Below are 16,907 nucleotides of genomic sequence, written 5' to 3'. Positions count from 1 at the left end.
GTGGAATGTCCTAAACACACAATAGTAGGAACGACGGCTGATTTGTCCTGAATCACTGTGTCTGCTTGTAGATGATGATGATAAAGAAATTTGAGGGATCTGGAAGGAGGCAATTTTTAACTGTAAGGCAACTGGGGGCTTTTTGTTGTTGAAATTACACAATAAAAATTGTGTATTAAAAAGAACCTATGGGCTGTTTGTGCACTGTTTGGTATACATTTATTGTTAAATGTATGTCCCATCTTTTTTCCTCTTTCCCAACTTTTTTTTATCCTCACAACAACTCTGTTTTAAAAAAAAAAAACACGATGCCACTGGATGGTATTTTACAATATGCACATTTATTGAAAGTGGGGAAACTAACTCTCCACAGCAAGAATAGTAATACAGGTAAGAGAGGCACAACTGGCCCAAGTATGGTATTTATTACAATTCCAAACAAACACTTTCAAAAGCAAAACGTTAAGTATGGAGAGCCAAACATCCTCTTTTTTTTCTCCCCCACACGTTCTTAGCCAGACAAGTATTGCCAGAGATCATGTGCTTTACAGGTTAGCACAGTCTCGTGTCAAATTCAGTGCTATTATCTTACCAAAAGAGGGGGGGACGGGGACAAAAAACAGAAGTTGTACTTTGACAATAAGAGCATTGAATTACTTACAAACATTCAAAACTGGAAGCGTACATTTCTGGCAGACAACGTTGCCTATTAAATACAGACCAGCCAGTACTCACGGAACATAAAAAAGGGTTTCAATCATAAAAAAATACTATAAGTCATCACCAGACTATTTTTTTTACAGTTATAAATAATAAATAGCATAACACAGTAGATTACAAATGGATCTCTTTTTTTATTTATTTTTTAAGCCCGGTTAGATCTTATGAGAAATAAATCACTTGCTGAACCCCAGATTAAACTAGGGCACACAGCAGACTTACTTCTCATAGCTTACATGTAGCTCCTTACGATACGGCACGCTATAAGTGGAGCTAGCATCCAAGTGAACAGTAAAGCCTTTATGAAAATTAAGGTTAGCTTATTGGCCTGCTCTCTCTAAGGCAGGCCCAAGGGGCTGTTCTAAGGATACACTGCCATCTGGCGCAATCACAGAACAGCTGGGACTGCTCCGAGGATCCCACCCCCTCAGCAGATCAAGGAGCGGCCAAGGAAAAGCAGTAGTGGCAATAGCACCTGATACAAGCACTCTTTACAACAAAAATCCTTTTCCCCCACCCAGTCCCCTCTGGTTTACATTCCTCCACTTTGTGACTATGTCCCCTAAGGCACAAACACATCTCAGCGCCACAGGAGACACCGAATGCTTGATAAGGTCTACATGATATAGCCTAAACAACTGTGGCTATTAACTGCCACCATGCCCCTTGCATCCCCTTGGCTGAAGACACTTTTGAACTACGGTGGTAATCCAACACAACCTTGAAGCAGTCTGGGTTAGAAGACGCAGCAGGTGAGTTAACTGTGTGTCATGAAAAGCTGGTTTATCCCCCTCCCATTGCCAAAACAAGGAGCTACAGTAGCATTCAATTGTAACAAAAACAAAAAAAACAACCATCCACAAACATTTTTGGCTCCCAGCACCATCACAGCGATTGACCAGAAGCATAAACGACAGTTCAAAAATCTTTTCCCCCATCTTTGGGAAAGACAAAAGAGAGGCTGCAACAGGAAAATAAGGGGGGGGGGGGAATTCCCTATTTTAAAGTAGTTATCTTTTAAGTGTGATGGGTTTTCCCCCCCCCCCCACAATATACCAATTGCCCATCAGAAACACTTAAATTTTATTTTTCCTAAATACATTACCTAGAGTAATCTAGTTCATTACTTTTTTAAAAAGTATCTCAAACAGTGAAGATTTTGCAACAACTCTGTAACCACCATTCTTACCTCCAGAACAAGTGATCATGATAGCAACAGCAACAGATTTTCCATCTACAATTCTAACACTAATATAAATTAGGTGCTTGTTTGGGAATTTTAAAAAGTGTATGCAGTTTCTTTGAAAGCAAAGTTAGTATGATCTGAGCAGATACTGGTAAAGTAATTTGTTGTTTTTTAAAAAAAAAAATCAGCAAAACCAGACATCTCTGTGGCCTGATATGTCCATTAAGAAGGATAATCAAAACCACTTGGAGAAGTTGGCAAGGCTTAAGTTTACGATACTTCCACTCAGAGTTTAAATCCTCACGTCCTCAAGAATTTAATTCCACAAGGTGTTCTGTACAGGTGTACAGCAAGGGAACAGCACAGGCAGACATCAGCTGATGGCTGGGTCAAGTCACTTGGGTGAAAGGTCATCCATTAAGATGAAAGGTGAACACGAGTTGGAGCAGGCAGCGGGAGATTCCGTGGTGCAGCTGCCTTTGGTCAAAGAGTCAGAGGAAGAGCTGACGCTGCTTGTGCTCCCGTCAAGAATATCTGAAGACAAACTGGGGACAAAGAAGGGAACCCGTGTGTTTTAATCATGTTTATGCAACAAAACAGTTCAAGCTAAAGAAAACACAGGAAAACACATGAGCGTGTGAAATTCAGCCTATGCCACCCCTCTGCCTCCTGTTCCTTGGCGTCCCCTTAGAGTTGCCATGTCACACTGCTGCTCTGGATTCCAGGGCTGGGGTGGAAGGGAGGCAAAAAGTCTTCCCATAGCTCAGGAGGGAAGGCGGATTTAGGAATAAGAGGATATTGCATTTACTATTATTTACAAGGTGTTCCAAGGGCTTTTTTCTTCATTTTTAGCTTTAAAAAGACAAGCTGAATGCTCAAGCAACCGCCCAGCTGCTGCGTGCTTTGAAAGAGGCTGGCTAATGTCCCTGGGAACGATGCTACAAGACATATCATTACTTTCAGGGACACTGTATGGAAAAAACATGGCTGTCTTTACGGCCTTTTTAAAGCTAAATAGTCCTCAGACCACATCATAAACAGCAGTAAGTACCACCATCACTTCCTGAAGTCAAATGACTTCCGTGTCTCCCTGTCACCGAATTCTTTCAGAAGAAAGGGTCCAACAAAGCGGAGGGACCCTGTCTGATGCTGCCCTTCCTCTTCCATAGCTCCTAGGATAGCGGTTCTCAACCTGTGGGTCGGGACCCCTTTGGGGATCGAATGACCCTTTCACAGGGGTCGCCTAAGACCATCGGAAAACACATATTTCCGATGGTCTTAAGAAACTGCATTGACTGAACTATGTCATGTATCATCTTTTGTATTATTAAAGCTATTGTTATGTATTATTTTCATTAGCAAACCATCCCATGACAATGGATCGTGTAGAGGAGAACGAAAATAATTTTATGGTTGGGGGGTCACCACAACATGAGGAACTGTATTAAAGGGTCACGGCATTAGGAAGGTTGAGAACCGCTGTCCTAGGACCTCTTCCAATCCAGTTCCATTTTCCTCAACCTGTCCCGTGTACTTCCTCCTATCTCCAGGATTTACCCAGCCAAACTGGCCTTTTGCTTTCTTCAAACAAGTTCAACTGTAGGCATTCTTAATTGTTAGCAGCTTAGTTCCCTGATAGGTTAGAACGTCTATAACATTATGACAGGTCAGCCAAGGGCTGGCAAAGGCCTTGCCACAATGTCCCTGGATGCATGACAGTAGGAAGCTAACTGCAGGGTCTGACCATTCACCCACGGCTGTCTGGGAATTGTAGGACTTTTTTTCCATCTAAACATGCATAGGATTGTGTCCCCAGTCAGTAATGTCTACACTGGACATGTTAGCACAAAATGCCATAACGGAATTCTGGCTTCTCATTCATGAGCATGTTCATGCACGCGGATTTGCTTCCACTTGGCTTCTTTTGAAAGTGGGATCAGCTAAACTAACCATGAATTTACCAGGGCTGAAACGCTCATTGTTATAGCCAAAATCCAGACTCCTGACTTGCTGCTTCCAGAACCAAGCTTGTTAGAGTAGGATGTAACACTTTTCTGCCAAGGTAAGGCCCTGGTTAATTCAGCTTTTCCCACTTGCAGGAGCAGCCAAGTGGGAGTGATCGGAGAACATGCACCAGCAAACTTGCTTGTGAACAATAAGCCATGATTCTAAAGAATCCTGGCTTAGTGCTTTGTGTGATTGTGGCCAGTGACTGGTAGAAGCCCTTCAGCATTTCAGACAGTGGTATTTCCCAGGCTTACCTGGAGATGTGAGAGATTGAACCTGAGACTTTTTACAAGCATGTGTTCTATCACTGAGCTATAGCCCTTCCCTAAAGCAGATGTGAGAAATAAGCAGTGTCTGCTTTGGTGGTTTTGGTGGCCTTGTTAAGGTTACTTTTACCATGAACTGAGGTCTGCCAGATGTGTCACATCAGGAGAAAGCATGTTAGTGGTTCCTTGGAAGAGTCTCTTTGGCTGGCTTTCAGTTTCCATTTCACCTATGGAAATCAAGCCAATTTTGTTAGATTTGCGGAGGAAACTTTCTAAACTCAGTAGCCTTAAAGTTCACCTAACAGAAACATGTTTTGTCAATGGAGATGTCTTGTTCTGGTGTTAAACACAATAAAATCTGCTAGATTAATTTAGCAAAGTGTTTGAAAGAGTCACCCATTCCACCTCTCTATTTTATACAGGGGTCCACAAATTATGTCTGGGCTTAGCAGCCAAAAGTTATTGCTACAAGTCAGCAACAATATCATAGAAGAGTCTCTGAAGATATGACTTACCCTTCCCACCCTGAAGTTGTTGTCTACCCCTTTCACAGAATTAAGGGCTAATAGCATTGATCCCTATAAACCTAATTCCCTGCATGTCTCTTTCTAAAAATTAAACAATATATCCACTTCCCTGACAAGACCCAGGAAAACCCATCAAGCATGTTTTCAAAACCAGAGTTAAAAAGGCAGTCTGTCCCTCTCTCCCAAAGAAATCCACATTTTTCTTCCTTTCCCGCAGCAGCTCCCTTTCACGCCCAGTCTTGTTTTTATTTCTAAGCAGGCAAAAACTTGCTTGTTCCGGTAGGCCTTTGGAGAATAATCTGGTCCTCTATCTATGTTAAGGACTTGTAAAATTGTTGTGTATTTTAAACGTTTAATGTTTTAATATTGTAATTTTTTTTAAAAAAATGTACATTTCTTTTCCTAGGTTTAAAATGTATATGTTTTAAATTTTGTAAGGCCGCCTTGAGGCCCAGTATTGGGCAAAAAGCAGGAAACAAATAAATATAATAATAATAAATCAATGTTCAGAGGAGAAAAGAAAGCAAAGGTGGACTTTATTTGCGGGGGGAGGATCTTTCTGTTATGGAAAAGGGGAGGAAAAGAAAGAAGTTGCAAGTAGAGCTGGGGAAATGGAGAAAGGTTGAGTGAAGTAAAAGGGAAATTTGCCCTCTGCATTCTTTCTCTACCTTGCCAATTAATTTAAAAGTAAACGCTCCTTGTTCTTTTTTTAAAAAAAATCTACCTGCAGTTGGAAAGAAGCAGCCCAGAAGCTTGTTGACTGGGAGGCATTTGGAAGGAGTATAATCAGGGTGAAGTATGGAGGCTGGGGTCAGCAGCTACTGCTGCGTTCCAGGGAAGGATAACGCTGGGGGAGGGGAGCAACATTGCATATGGAGCGGCAGAGAAACGAACTGAGAACAGCACCAGAGTGAAAGTGAAGAGCGTGGCAACATCCTCCCTGCTCAGCCCACCAATCAGATCTAGAGTGTTCCCCGAACAAGAAGGCAAGAAACCCTTGCAGTTGCCACTTAGAACAAATGAACAGGATCGCTCCTCATTTAGCTGCTGCAATGCAACTTCCTTCCCTGAGCAAGCATTCTTGCTCGCCAAGATCAAAGACTTTCCCGCCCCTGGTCTGATTGAATTTGTTCAAGGCTGATTTTACAGCAACACTGGGACAATGGGATATGGTGCATGCAAATTCTTCTGTGTTTTTATGTTGAAGAAATATACTACCACTCAACTTCCACTTCAAAGCTGGTGGCCCTGAAAACTCCTCATTTTATAGCATTGAAGGAATAGTCATTCTGCTTGGAAAACAGAAGAATGATGAACTTCCATCATGCAGAAGCGCCAGGGAGAATACCATTCAGTGAATCAGATATTTCAACGTGTCCCCCCAAATTCCACACAAATCTCACTCTTGCTACCTATATATTGAGATTACCACACTGGGGAAAGAAGTCAAGTCCTATCTCAAATTCTTAGCAGTCTTCTGCCATCATCGCAGTGCAGTGATGAGTCTCAGAAAAGAACTCTATAGCAAGGACAGAGACATCCTTTCAAGGATTAAGAAAAGTTGACTCCAACTGGACCTAGCCTGTCATATATTACTATCATCATATCCCATAGCAAATATATAATGATATTGCTTCGCATCTGCTGTATTTACAAATGTGTGGGTACCACCACATACCTTTCCTTTTTATAGGACCAAGAACACTGGGCCTGATGCAGTTGATTGGACTCTGGCTCCTCCTGCTAAAATTAAAGATGGATTATTGTCTTTCTAGGATGTTAAATGCTTCCAGGCTTATAAGGAAGCACACACTTGCACTACTTTAAAGCAAATGTGTTTTTAAAGCTGTAATCCTATATAGTAAAGCTCCAACAGTCCCTATAAAGAATAAACATCTGTCTTTCACGGGGTTCCCTATAGCTCCAAAAGGAAATGTAATATTGTTAACCAAAGGGTTTCAGTCTCAATGTGCCTAACGAGGAGTTTGACCAAAGATATCTCCCATACCGAAGCTGTTAATTTTACAAAAAAGTCATGTATGAAACAGTTTCCCTTTGGTCTAAGTGGTATTAAATGAAAAACCAAGAACACACATTGGCATGCAAGTCTTCCTCACAACATGTGGCAACTCAAGAATTCGCTATTCCTGTTGCTTTAGCTTTTATAATTGACCCCATTTGCCTTTTCAAACCTCCTTTGATAATAAAACACTGAAGGCAAATTTAATCTCCCTACCAAAACTGGGTGTTGCAGTCTTTGTAAGCCTAACACTCAACACATCTTCGAAGACATTTGACCTATTAATTAAATATATTACTTTGAAACAAAGCCAGATTTCCAGATCTTTGCTTTGCTGAACTCATACCTCCACCCTGTGAGCCTTTTGGAACACCACATGCAGTTTTCACCTGTGCATTTTTACTTTTGCCACGTTGCCCATCCTCATCATGTATTCCTGTTCTACTAGCTTTACCTGCCAACTATGTTTAGTGGCTGCCAGAAACCGTAGTGGCATCTGCCAGGCTAAGCTAGCAACACAGTTTACTTATCATATGCTTTGTAGCTTTTCTGATAGAGGAGCCATTTATAAGTAATGGAAATAAAGTATTTGCTTTCCCCATCCAGATTCAAGACAGGGGTGAAGTGCAAAATGACAAACTAACTGCTTTAGCATTTTGCTAGGGACAAAGGAAGAAACTCGGTACCGGGCTTCCACTTCCCTATAAGGCAAACTATCACCTCCTCTCCCCAATATTATAGCTATTCAGGACTCCTTAACAATAATATTAAGGAGTCATTCTGAGTAGCTATGGTACTGGGAAAAGCCCACACACCTCGGGCAATCTTTTCTGTGAGATTAAGTAGAACATGTATCCTATTTCAGATCATTCCAACTCCACACAGACATCCTTGGGGACACTAACTCAAAGTTCTAAGAAGAGACAGACAGCAGTTCTCTGTAAGTATTGCTCCATTACACTTCTAAGAAAAAGTTTGATGTCATTCATTTCAGGGAATGATATCCCTGCCTTTTATTTCTATGTAACATGGCTTAGGAGGTGTGCGTGAACTCACTTAGGTTGTCTTGAAGCTAACACGACTTGCAGGCCATGTCTGGGTGGACTATGGACACAATCTATTAGGTACTTCTGTACAAGGTTTATTGAAGTGAACATGCAACTAGAGTTAATTTTAATGGAACTTATGCACAAATAGTTCCCAACGCTCAACCGATTTGCTGGCACCAACTTCATTCACTGGCATAGACCATGTAGTGGTGAATATTACAACAGTCAAACTGTTTATTAAGAAGCACTTTATTTCTCAGACGTATTGACTTACTTCGAAAACCTCCTTGTAGGGCTGGGAATAGGGCTTGGAGGCAATCCATTACTACTCACAAACATTTGCAAGGATGGAGAGAAACATTGCTAGGGAACACAAGCACAATTTTTAAAGGCATTTAAAATGATACTTGAGATTAAAAAAACCTTGCAAAATCCGGTTTTTTAACCTCACTTAAAAAGCAATACCCCACTCACACCCTCATGAAGCATGGTTTTATTTCAGCAGGTTTTTAAAGCTTTGTGCCAAAAAGTCTACCCACTCATTCTACTATCCTATCGCTGGTAGTCAAGGAAGCTTCAATTATTCAACACAGCAGCAGTGGCAGACATTAACCAGCAGTGCCCTTCCTAGCATGGTCCACATTTATACACAGTTGCCCTCTGCATCTACCTCTTGCTTTCACTTGAAGGAGAGAATGCTCTTTGGGACTGAAGCCCTGTCCTTAGCTGCTGGAAATCTTATTCAGCCATTGCTCTGATCGGAGAAATTTTTTTTTAGCAGACATTGCCCCCCACCCCCACATTAGATCTCTGCAACTAAAGCACTGAAAAGTTAGCTTCTTTTTAATGTATAATTATTCTGTTAGTTCTTCACTCTTGGAAGTCTCCCCTGAGTCATGATTTGAGAGCCTTCTCTCTGTTGTCTTCTAATAAATGCTTAAAGGTATTTGAAAGAGTTCTGTTGTGGAACTGGGAAGGATCTCTGTGGAGAACCTCAGGAAGCACTAGAGGCATTCAAGAGGCAGCTGGACAACCATCTGTCAGGGATGCTTTAAGGTGGATTCCTGCATTGAGCAGGGGGTTGGACTCGATGGCCTTGTAGGCCCCTTCCAACTCTGCTATTCTATGATTCTAAGATGCTACCACTCAGAATAGACAATCCTGGACTAGATAGACCAATTATCTGACTTGGTATAAAGGTAGATTCATAGGCTCAAAAGACGTTATTCATGGGTCCTTATAACAAACAGATTATGGAGAAGCTTAAGACTGCCAGAAGAAGAGCTACTGGATGTAGCCACAACAAGCATCTTTTGTTTTCTCTTTCATGTCTTGTTCCATAACTAAACAGCACTATGTTTAGTTCCTGCATGGGAAAATAATCCAACACTGCCATCTTTCGCTCTTTCTTTGCAATTACAACAAAACCCATTCTGGCCAAGATCATTTAGCCTGCAATTCTATGCTCCCTTACTTGGGAATAAGTCCTGCTGAATTCAGTGACATTTACTTCCAAGTAAACACACAGGAGTTTGACTTCTCATTTGCCATGGATCATGCCGGTACTCTCATATTACTTTCTTCCCCAGTACACATGAGCTAGTACACAGAAAACCTAATTTAACCAGAAGCTTAAGCTGAGACAGCGACCCGTTTGGACACAAGTGTACAGCCCATTCGCTGCGGCTTGGCTCCTCCTGCCATGAGGAGCGGCTAAACCGGAAATTGAAAACTTAGTGTGTCACCAAATCAGGGCTCCTGGCTTGTTGCACTCCTGATAAGACACAATTGCAAAGCAAGGTTTGTTTTTGATTTACAATCTCTGGCTTGTAAGGGGCACAACAACCCAGCAGTTGTAGTTTGAACCACCAACTAAGGTTTCCATTCCTGGGTGGTTTAGCTGCTCCTACTGGTGGGAGGAGCAAAGCAGGAGTAGACAAGGACAGACTGAGCAAGTGTACATAGCTTGTTAATATTAAGACAGCAGTCTCCAGAATTCTGGCTTAACTCTGCGTTTGGACTGGGCCACTGACCCAAGACCAACTGAATTCAGGCATACCAAAATTATTATTTTGGGAAATGAATATTCAATACCCTTAAATCTTTTTGCAACTCCCAAATCAACAGAACACTTTGGCATACCTTTCCTATACCCCTTGTAGGCGAAGGTGCTGGAGAAACAGGAATGAAGTCTATCCTCTTTGGAGATGAAGATTTTTCAGATTTGTCCAAGTCGTTGTCACTCTGAGAACACAAAGCGTCATGTTTACAGCCTCACAGCACGCAGCAGCTCTAGAAGGCGAGCCACAAAACAATCTGATGAAAAGTAACATGGCCAATTGGTAGGACTCACAGGACATTCCAATTAAGCTATTTCCACTCTTTTCCATTAAGTTCACTGGTTAAGTGAAGGGGTGGAATTAAAATATTAAGCATCTGTAAATAGATTACCAGGCTCAAGCTTTCCTCCCATGACTGGCTTATCTGCATTGCTGTTTGCACTTCCCTAAAACACAAAAAGGCTCATCAGTGGCTACAACAGGACAAGTCTGGCTGCTTTTTTACAGCATTCTAGTTACACCCACCTTTCATGTGCTGTTTCTCTGTTCATCAAATCCACTCCTTCCTCCTGGAGAAGTAGAAGAATTCATGTCTTAGCTCGTCATGACTTCTTTCCCAGCAGAATATAACTTCCTATATCAACCAGCATCTTTAGAATTAGGGCTGAGTTGCATGGTCTGCAGAACAGCATGGTGCAGAAAACTGGGGAAGGGCTGTGGGTTTGAATGCTACTTATATAAAGAACTGGCTGCCTCCACAGAAAACATAAACTGTCAAGAAGATATGTTCTAGCCTACTCTTTTTCCCAAGATGTTCGCTTTCAAGCCTACAATAACTTATCTGCGCCCCAAAGTGGGACCTCTGCTTATGGCGCTCCTGGTCAGTCGAAAGGCAGATCAGGGAATAGGGATTCAGCTTGTGCTGGGTGGGGTTACACTCCCCCTGAAAACGCAGGTCCGCAGCTTGGGTGTACTTCTGGATTCAGCCCTGAGCCTGGATGCCCAGGTTTCGGCGGTGGCTAGGAGTGCATTTGCACAGTTAAAGCTAGTGCGCCAGCTGCGCCCGTTCCTAGAGATGTCGGACCTGGCCACGGTGACTCATGCCTTAGTTACATCCCGTAACTAAGGGATTACTGTAACGCGCTCTACGTGGGGCTGCCTTTGAAGAGTATTCAGAAACTCCAGCTGGTTCAAAGAGCTGCAGCCAGATTGTTGACCGGGGCTGGTTACAGGGAGCACACAACTCCCCTGTTAGAACATCTCCACTGGCTTCCAGTCTGTTTCCAGGCACAATTCAAAGTGCTGGTTATGGCCTATAAAGCCCTATATGGCTCAGGTCCAGGTTATTTGAAAGAACATATTCTCCCTTATGAGCCTGCCCGTGCTTTAAGATCTTCTGGAGAAGCCCTTCTTTCAGTGCCACCATCTTCACAGGTGCGCTTGGTGGGAACATGGGAGAGGGCCTTCTCGGTGGCTGTTCCGGTGCTCTGGAACTCTCTTCCCAGGGAAGCTAGGCTGGCTCCCTCCTTGATGGGCTTTCGGAAGCAGGCTAAAACTTTTTTGTTCTGGCAGGCCTTTGGAGAATAATCTGTCCCTCCATCTATGTTAATGGACTTATAATTTTGTTGTGTATTTTAAACGTTTATGGTTTTGTTTCTCCCCACCCCACCCCAAATGTATTTTTTAAACTTTGTAAGGCTGCCTTAAGGCCCAACATTGGGCAAAAGGTGGGATACTAATAATACTAATAATAATAATAACAATAATAACAACAACAACAACAACAACAACGTATTGGATTTTTTAAAATTGTTATTTGTATTTTAAATGTTTTTAAACGTTTTAATATTGTAGCATCTTTATATTTTAATTTTTGTATATCTCTATTTTAACTGTACATGTTTTAATTGTAAAGCCGCCTTGAGTCCCAGTATTGGGAAAAAGGTGGAAGAAGAAGAAGAAAGCACAATATAGTTTTGCTATCCATATAGCTCAGCTCTTAGATGTAAAGAGGAGGAACATTCCAGTTCCAGCAGCACTTCCCTCCCCTAGGCCTGCAAACAGGAACTTCAAATTTGGCACTGATTTACACAAGTTAATCTTCGTAAAAGTAATATTTATGCTTCTGAGAAGTAGGACTCTTGGGGTAAGCTGGATCAGGGATTTCTGTCACTGAACACCATTATAGCAAGCATATGCTGAAGCAGTAAAAAGTTAGCAAAGAACCCCAGTGTGCCATTTTCAGAGGAAACAGAACTTGCACTTAAAAGATGGTACCCATTAAGGAAGTGAAATGTTACATACCCTTCTGATTTGATGGAGTCGGCTGCTAGGGATGCGAATTGGGGATGATGATATCAGCTGGAAGAAACATACATGTATTTCAGAACTTACAATTACTTTACTTTGGTGTTGTTTAAAGCTGACCCTCACCCAAGAACCCTGCATTGAACCTTGTGATGGACTGAACATGAGCTGTATTGGTTAAAATCGTATTGGATAAGTGCCTACGGAGCTTGGAAATTCATTCTACAAATCAATGGGGGAACAAAACCCTCAGGTCTACAGTAAGAAAAATCACCACTTCCACAGCTGACACCACTCAAAATTGTGGATTATTATACATATATGGCCTGCCCATTTTTATGTAAGAGAAATATACTACCACTCAGCCTTTACTTCAAGGCAGGTGGCCCTGAAAACTCTTTTAAGTTTTTATAGCATTGAAGGAATATTCATTCTCCTTGGGGGAAAGAAGAACAACCGTTTCCATCATGCAGGAGAAGCCAAATTCCACCATCTGAGGGTGCAACCTTATGAATGCTTTGACAGAATAGAGTCCTACAACTCCCACCATTCCCTCCCATGCATAGGATTGCGCCCTAAAAGGGCTGCAAAGTAAGAGGCATTACCCTATATAGTTTAAGCACTATAAAATCTGAAAATACCTTCACTAGTATGCAAAAGAACCTGATTTGGCTTAGTATTTCAAACCTCAAGATATATGACTTTTTTAAAAAAAAAAAACCGATGTTGCGCATTTTAGAGTCTTAATACTGAGGCACAAAAACTACTCTATGTTTTCAGAAGCAAAATATTGTTCTATAGGAGATGAAAGAATCTTACAATTAGAGAAATGACTTTTCATATATTTATTGATGAAACTGAAATTAATTCAAATCCTGCAGCAAAAAAACCCCCACACATGTTGGCTTAACTGTAGTACTATTAATGAAACTACTAAAAGCTTGTTCACAGGACCTAGAAACTGCAAGCTTCTCAAAACTGTAAAATAATTACAGGGCTGTATCTGAAGTGAGCTAGAGAACAAAGCACCATTGCTTTCTCTGAAAGAATAACTTCAGTCTTGCAACACCTCCTGCACACCACTCGTACCGCTATGCTAGGTTGATTCCGTGGAAAAATCAAGTAAACAACAGGTGTGTGTTTTGATCTAACAGGCTCTAAAAGCTGCTGCAATTTTCTTTTCCAACAATAGTGTTCCCAAGTGAACTGTAAAGAACAGCAAATACAGAACTGCAGAACACAGTGGCCTGGGAGCAAACTTCAGGAGGTTTTGAGCCAGCCATGATATCCTGACGTCCCTGGTTTTTACTCTGGATATTCTTGCTATTTCATCCTTGCCAAACGTCATTCAGAAACCACGATCCTTTCGCCCACCTTCTCTACCTCAGTGTTTCCCAAATTTCTGATATCTATGGCCCTTTTTTCTGAATTAAAATTTGAAGCCATACTTCACTTTTACAGCTGAAAGAGTTTACTTTTAGAATAAGAACTGTATGTTGAAATAAGAACATCAATGCGCAGAAGAGCTCACCCCACATCTCTGCAGGAGTCAATGTTCTATCTGATGGAAGATGATTCTACTGTTTCTGCACTGGGAGTGATTAACTGATCAAATCATACCCAATGTGGAGACATGTAGAATTATCCCACTTCAATGGATACTGACTGAAAGGAAGCAGGGTCAGAATCAATGGCCAGCCTCTTCTACGGGCAAATATTCAGTTTATTTCTTGCAGCACACCAGTAATTCTCTCACAACACACTAGAGTGTTTCACAGTATCACTTATCAACAAGCATTACAAGCAACTGTTTGTGGGAGATCTGACAATAGCATGATATAGTCACAATGGGATGGAGATTACCCATGTGACTAGAGCCCTGGGTCAGTGTCCACTGTGAAATTCATAGACCTTGATATAACTGCAATGGGGGCTTAGCTGGAAGTCTGTCAGGCCGCCTCAGTGAATCCACCTCAAGTGCCCTTACCCCAAACCTCTAGGGTTCAAGAGCTCTTTGCATCTCTCAAGTACTAACCATGCTGTGCCGGTTCATAACTGTTGTGCTGTTCCTGCGGGTTCGCAAGACATATGGCTGAAAAACCTGTGAATTGTCACTGAAATAAATGAACAATTGTTACATTTCTGCACCATTTTTATTCTTCGGATTGTTTTTTTAAAATAATTTATTCACTTTTCTTCTCTCACCACTTTCTGTTGTGTGAGCTCCTTGGAGCAGCACCCATTGTTTGTTCTGTTACATGCAGTATATATTGCTCTGACTATACGTAGGCTGAGATTCAACCTCACCCTTGTAGGCACAAGTGGAAAGCAGTGACTCTTTCTGATGACAGCCTCTCAAGAGGTGCCAGTCTAAACTACACCACATATTGGGTCTATTTATTTAGACCCTAATATATGCAAAAGAATGCAAAGCCATCTTTGTGCAACTGGGTATATACATAAAATAGATACGAGCAGCCTTCTCTGACCTGGTACTTTCCAGAAGTTTTGGACTACTACTCCCAGGATTCCATGGGACATGCTGATGGGAGTGATAGTCCAACACATCCAGAGGGCATGAGGTTTGGGAAAGACTGATATACAGAGTGTACATACACCAACGTCAGGCAACCCTGCACCCGCCATGTTTTTGACTACAACTGCCATAACTCCTGACCATTGGCACTGTTGGCTGGGGCTGATGGGAATGGTAATCCAACACATCCAAAGGAGGCCATGTTGAGAACGGCTGTGATTCAGTGTACATACACCATTTATTTTACTTATTTGTTACATTTACATCCCACCTTTTCCTCGAAGGAGTCCAAGAGGACATACATGACCCTCCTACTCTCAGCATTATCCTCAAAACAACAACCCTGCGAGTCAGTTGTCCGGCCCAAAACACCCAGAGAGCTTTGGCTATTGGGTGGCATAAAAATGCAACCGTTAAATAAATGAATAAATAAATAACCCACCCAGTATGTTGCATGGCCAAGCAGAGGACTTGAACGAGGGCCTTTGCAGCCCCTGTCCAGGGGCTTTGGGAGACCCCAGTGGGTGACTTTGGGGCAGCCAACGACCTAACCTACCTCGCAGGGATGTTTTTGTGAGGGTACAAACAGAAGCCAGGCCTCGGGTTCCTCGCAAGAGGAGGGGGGAAAATGGTCACGAAAGTATCGACCATCCTCTAACCAGCCCGACACCTCCTTGGCTCTACGCCCACCAGGCTTGGGTCACTTGGACCCACTACGTTTGGGACTCCAACTCCAGCAACCCCCGTGACCGCTGGCCACACTGGCTGGGGCTGATGGGCGTGGTAGTCACAGACACACCCAGAGCCTACCCTAGGGCCCCGTGGACGCGGAGCCTCTAGAGGAGACCCAAAGGCCGGGATACCGTGGGGTGGGGGGGAGGGGGAGAGGGAGAGGCGGGGGTCGTCCCCGTCCCCTCCTCGCTTTCCTCTCGCCCGCGACGGGCCCTCCTCACCTGAGCCCGTGGATGAGGGGGGCGCTGTTGGAGCGCCTCAGGCCGCCCCCGTCGCTCCCGGCCGGCGGCAGCTCCAGGTCCAGCTCCATTTTCTCGGCCTGAGCCATCGCGATGGCGGCGGCGGCGGCGCTCACGGAGGGCCGGAGCGTCTCCTCATGCCCGGGGCGGCGGGGTGTGAGGGGAGGGAAAGGCGGCGGCGGCGGCCCTCTGGCTTCTCCCGCTACAGGCCCCGCTGAGGCGGGCGGAGTCCAGAGGGGGCCGGGCCGCGGAGGGAGGGGCACCCCATGCCGGGGAAATAGGGGGTCGGCGGCGGCCGCCCCCTCCCTCGTCGTGAACGCGCGCCGGCCCGACCGCCTGAGGTGAAAGAAACGGCGCGCGCGCACCACACACACCCCGGGCGCCTCCACAGGTTGAGGCAGGCAGCCGGCAGGCACTGCGCATGCGCCCAGGCGAAGGCGGCCTAGCGGTGGCGCTGAGGGACGGACGCGGGAGCGAGAAAGAGACGAGGCCCGGCCGCCCCCCTGGTACGCATGCGCGCGCCCAGGCGCTTGCCCGGCTCGCTCTCGGCCGGCGCGACTCCGCATGGATACTGCGCATGCGAGCACGAGGCGAGCCTCCTGCCGTCGTCACGCCGGACTCCTCCCACTCCTCCTCCTCTTCTCCGCCCCGCCCTCTGAGAACGGCACAGACGCCGATTCGCAAAGGGATTGGCTACTCCGCTTTTACGCCCCCGCCCTCGGAAAGGGACCAATCAGCAAAGCGGACCCTTGTGGTGGAAGGAGGGAAAAGCGTCCCCCGTTCTTTTCTCAGCTGCAGGGTCGCGGGTTCGAATCCATCTTCTCCCCTTTGCTGCAGCTTCTGATTTTCGTGCTATCCAAAATGATCTTGATAGGTTAGAAAACTGGTCAGAAAAAAATAGAACGCAATTTAACAGAGGCAAGAGCAAAGTTCTTCATTTAGGAAAAAGAAATCAAATGCACAGGTATAGGACAGGAGATACCTAGCTTGACATCAGTAGGTGTGGAAAAGATCTTGGAGTTGTACTTAGATCACAAGCTGAATATGAGTCAGCCGTGTGATGTGGCTGCAAAAAAAATAAAAAAGGTAAATGCAATTGTAGTTTTAAGAATAGTTTCCAAATCATGGGATTTTGCGCTGGTCTGATCTCACCTCAAGTACTGCATCCAGTTCTGGACACCAGTCTTTAAGAAAGGTTGAGGTACATTGGAATGAGTTCAGAGATGGGCAACATGTCAGTCCAGGAATTTGCTTTCAG

The 16,907-nt window shown here is 43.9% G+C and overlaps 1 protein-coding gene and 2 non-coding genes across 4 annotated transcripts in view; all 3 read right to left on the bottom strand.

Annotated features, from left to right (window-relative positions):
* PABIR2 (PABIR family member 2) overlaps window positions 1-16,015 on the bottom strand; it is a 137,655-nt gene extending 121,640 nt beyond the window's left edge. The window contains exons 1-10 of one of the 2 annotated variants that reach the window (XM_063141868.1): window positions 15,632-15,835; window positions 14,178-14,256; window positions 12,140-12,196; window positions 10,361-10,404; window positions 10,227-10,281; window positions 9,918-10,019; window positions 8,050-8,138; window positions 6,385-6,449; window positions 4,310-4,406; window positions 1,409-2,451 (exon numbers count right to left, since the gene is read on the bottom strand). In XM_063141868.1, the coding sequence (XP_062997938.1) occupies window positions 2,301-2,451; window positions 4,310-4,406; window positions 6,385-6,449; window positions 8,050-8,138; window positions 9,918-10,019; window positions 10,227-10,281; window positions 10,361-10,404; window positions 12,140-12,196; window positions 14,178-14,256; window positions 15,632-15,738 (846 nt within the window). In that variant the 5' untranslated portion in view covers window positions 15,739-15,835 and the 3' untranslated portion in view covers window positions 1,409-2,300. Of the gene's footprint in view, window positions 1-326; window positions 2,452-4,309; window positions 4,407-6,384; window positions 6,450-8,049; window positions 8,139-9,917; window positions 10,020-10,226; window positions 10,282-10,360; window positions 10,405-12,139; window positions 12,197-14,177; window positions 14,257-15,631 lie in introns of those variants that run through there. The other variant, XM_063141869.1, reaches the window with a different exon arrangement.
* Window positions 5,903-6,036, bottom strand: LOC134409424 (small nucleolar RNA U109). Its single transcript, XR_010026185.1, has one exon. It is a non-coding gene; the product is annotated as a small nucleolar RNA U109 (small nucleolar RNA).
* Window positions 12,479-12,615, bottom strand: LOC134409423 (small nucleolar RNA U109). Its single transcript, XR_010026184.1, has one exon. It is a non-coding gene; the product is annotated as a small nucleolar RNA U109 (small nucleolar RNA).
* Window positions 16,016-16,907: the final 892 nt, after the last annotated feature.

This window comes from Elgaria multicarinata, chromosome 15 (genome assembly GCF_023053635.1).
Source record: "Elgaria multicarinata webbii isolate HBS135686 ecotype San Diego chromosome 15, rElgMul1.1.pri, whole genome shotgun sequence".
Taxonomy (NCBI): Eukaryota; Metazoa; Chordata; class Lepidosauria; order Squamata; family Anguidae; genus Elgaria; species Elgaria multicarinata.
Note: the sequence above shows the minus strand (reverse complement) of the source record. Positions and strands in the feature narration are given on the sequence as shown.